General features: G+C 38.8%; 1 protein-coding gene across 1 annotated transcript in view; it reads left to right on the top strand.

Moving 5' to 3' along the window:
- Positions 1–978: 978 nt before the first annotated feature.
- LOC119590496 (serine-rich adhesin for platelets-like) overlaps positions 979–2,109 on the top strand; it is a gene marked incomplete at its 3' end in the record, with an annotated part of 7,300 nt that continues 6,169 nt past the window's right edge. The window contains 1 exon segment of the mRNA XM_037939146.1: positions 979–1,035. Within this exon segment, the coding sequence (XP_037795074.1) occupies positions 979–1,035 (57 nt within the window).

Genomic DNA, 2,109 nt, shown 5'->3' with positions numbered 1-2,109 from the left:
TTATCCTGTTTAGGGTGGTAAAGGATTTCTCGCCTTCGCAGGAGCTACCGAGAATCAACAAATATATCCTGAAAGATGTATTTACAGTGGGGAAGCTGCCCGCTAACCCCCTACTTATCTGTGTCTTCAGCAGTTCAGCCACGGTCTTACTTTCTGAAAAAAATTCTGAATAACAAACTATTCCTAAAAAACTGGTTCAATGTCATCCTTATAGATATTTCCCAAGTGACTTGCTTTGCTTAAGATAGCGTCCTTTGCCAGTGAAAAGTCTTATCAAGAAACTAAATCTTTCACCCAGCATTTCGTATGCTACATGTGTTCTCATTTCAATTGGTAATTTGTCAATGATAGGAATAAACATTTCTATTCGTAATTTGTCACTAGCATTCTGTTCTGGATTTTTTTTCTAGTTTCCTTGTAGCCTGATGTCACAATATCGCGAGTCTTTACCTCGAATTCATCTAATTTGTGTCAAATATTGTGCAATCAGACTGTCGTAGAGTTTTACTATCGTACAAATTTTAATCCCTGGCTCCTTATTGATGACAATGGTTATCTTCTGTAGAATGTCATCCCACACGATGCTCATCACTGCAGATTCTAGCTCCCCTAATTTCCTAGTCAGGGCTCCTCCTTCGATAGCTGCTGATGGTGGTGTGTGGTCAAAGTTTACGACATCAGTTAGTGCCGGACAGATTTCATTGTAATGTATTACGAAGGCTTTTGTGGCATCACTCCTGGCTTCCCACATTGTTTCCGACAAACTTTTGACCGTTTTCTTCGTTTTCTCGGGTAAAATATTCACATTTGTGGGGAAGCCGAGAAAAAAATGTATATGGTCTGAAATAGACCAAAGAAGTTTACAGCATCTATACAGCATTCTCCAACAGATGCACCAACCAGGTTCAACCTGTGTGCGGAAAACGGAATCCATTCTGCTAGTGGGTTAATGTTTCTAAATCTCACTTGTAATCCTGAATGGATGCCGCTCATGTTTGCGGCATTATCGTTGGACATGGATCTGCGAGCATTGCTGTCAGTTCCATATGTTTCCGTTTTTTCTTACAATATATCAAACAATTACCGATCTTCATGGCTTTCAATTGCAATGAATAAAAAAAAACTTCAACAACATCGCCACTTGAATTCATATATCTTATTATAACAGCTAGTTCTCTTATTTCTGCGATGATAGATTCTTTTACCCTTTTCCCCATGATCGCGATGAATTCATCACATATATCACGTATAGGATTAATATTTCTTGGTGTTTCGTGTCTATTAGTCTGTTCCCACAGGAATGGGTCAAACTGAACTAATAGATTCATACAGCCCAAGAAGTTGCTGTTGTTAGCGTCGCCGTTTATCTTTGTTTCGCCTCTGAGAGGAAGACCTCGTTCAGAAAGAAATTTTATCACAGAAACAACTCGTCTCAGAACCTACGTCCAGTAACGTTGCGATTTTTCACGCTCCTCTACAAGCTTAGCATTTATTCGCCTAGTGTTTGAAGAGAACCGCAATATTATCATGTGACATTTCATGAGAATCTATTCTACTGCCAGCGTGTTTCCAGCCATCGCGTCCGTTTATGAAGTGTCTCTATGGCATGTTGACTTATCAGTTTTAACCTTACAGACATAGCAAAAAACCTTTCGGGTTGACTCACGTATTCACGTCTTGGATAGATTTTTATGTCACCATTTCGTCTGCTTGTTGAACTAAAATCTGCGTCCAGATTTTGTGATGGACAATGATTAGAAACATGTTCCTTCAAATCAAAAGTATGTTCTGTTGAGGTCCCACATTTACATAGCTCAGACCCCCACATTTTCTGTGCTGCTCCCTCCTCTTCCTTCTTTTTCCTTTTTTGTGACCAAACTCGTTTTTTTATCAGCCATCAGGGTGTAACACTGGATATCCACATAATAATCCGAAAAACTAAAAGAAGGAAATACAGATATGTACACATGGTTCTATAAACTACAATTGAAGATGAACACATTTTGTTCATAATGTACATAAACGTTACCAGTCTGCAACTTTTTCTGCAAACTTACTGATGGACGCAGCCAGGAACTATATGGACATTAAGCTAAATAAGCTAAAATA

Source organism: Penaeus monodon, chromosome 27 (assembly GCF_015228065.2).
Source record: "Penaeus monodon isolate SGIC_2016 chromosome 27, NSTDA_Pmon_1, whole genome shotgun sequence".
In the NCBI taxonomy this organism is placed as follows: domain Eukaryota; kingdom Metazoa; phylum Arthropoda; class Malacostraca; order Decapoda; family Penaeidae; genus Penaeus; species Penaeus monodon.
This window is presented reverse-complemented; position numbering and strand designations above follow the sequence as displayed.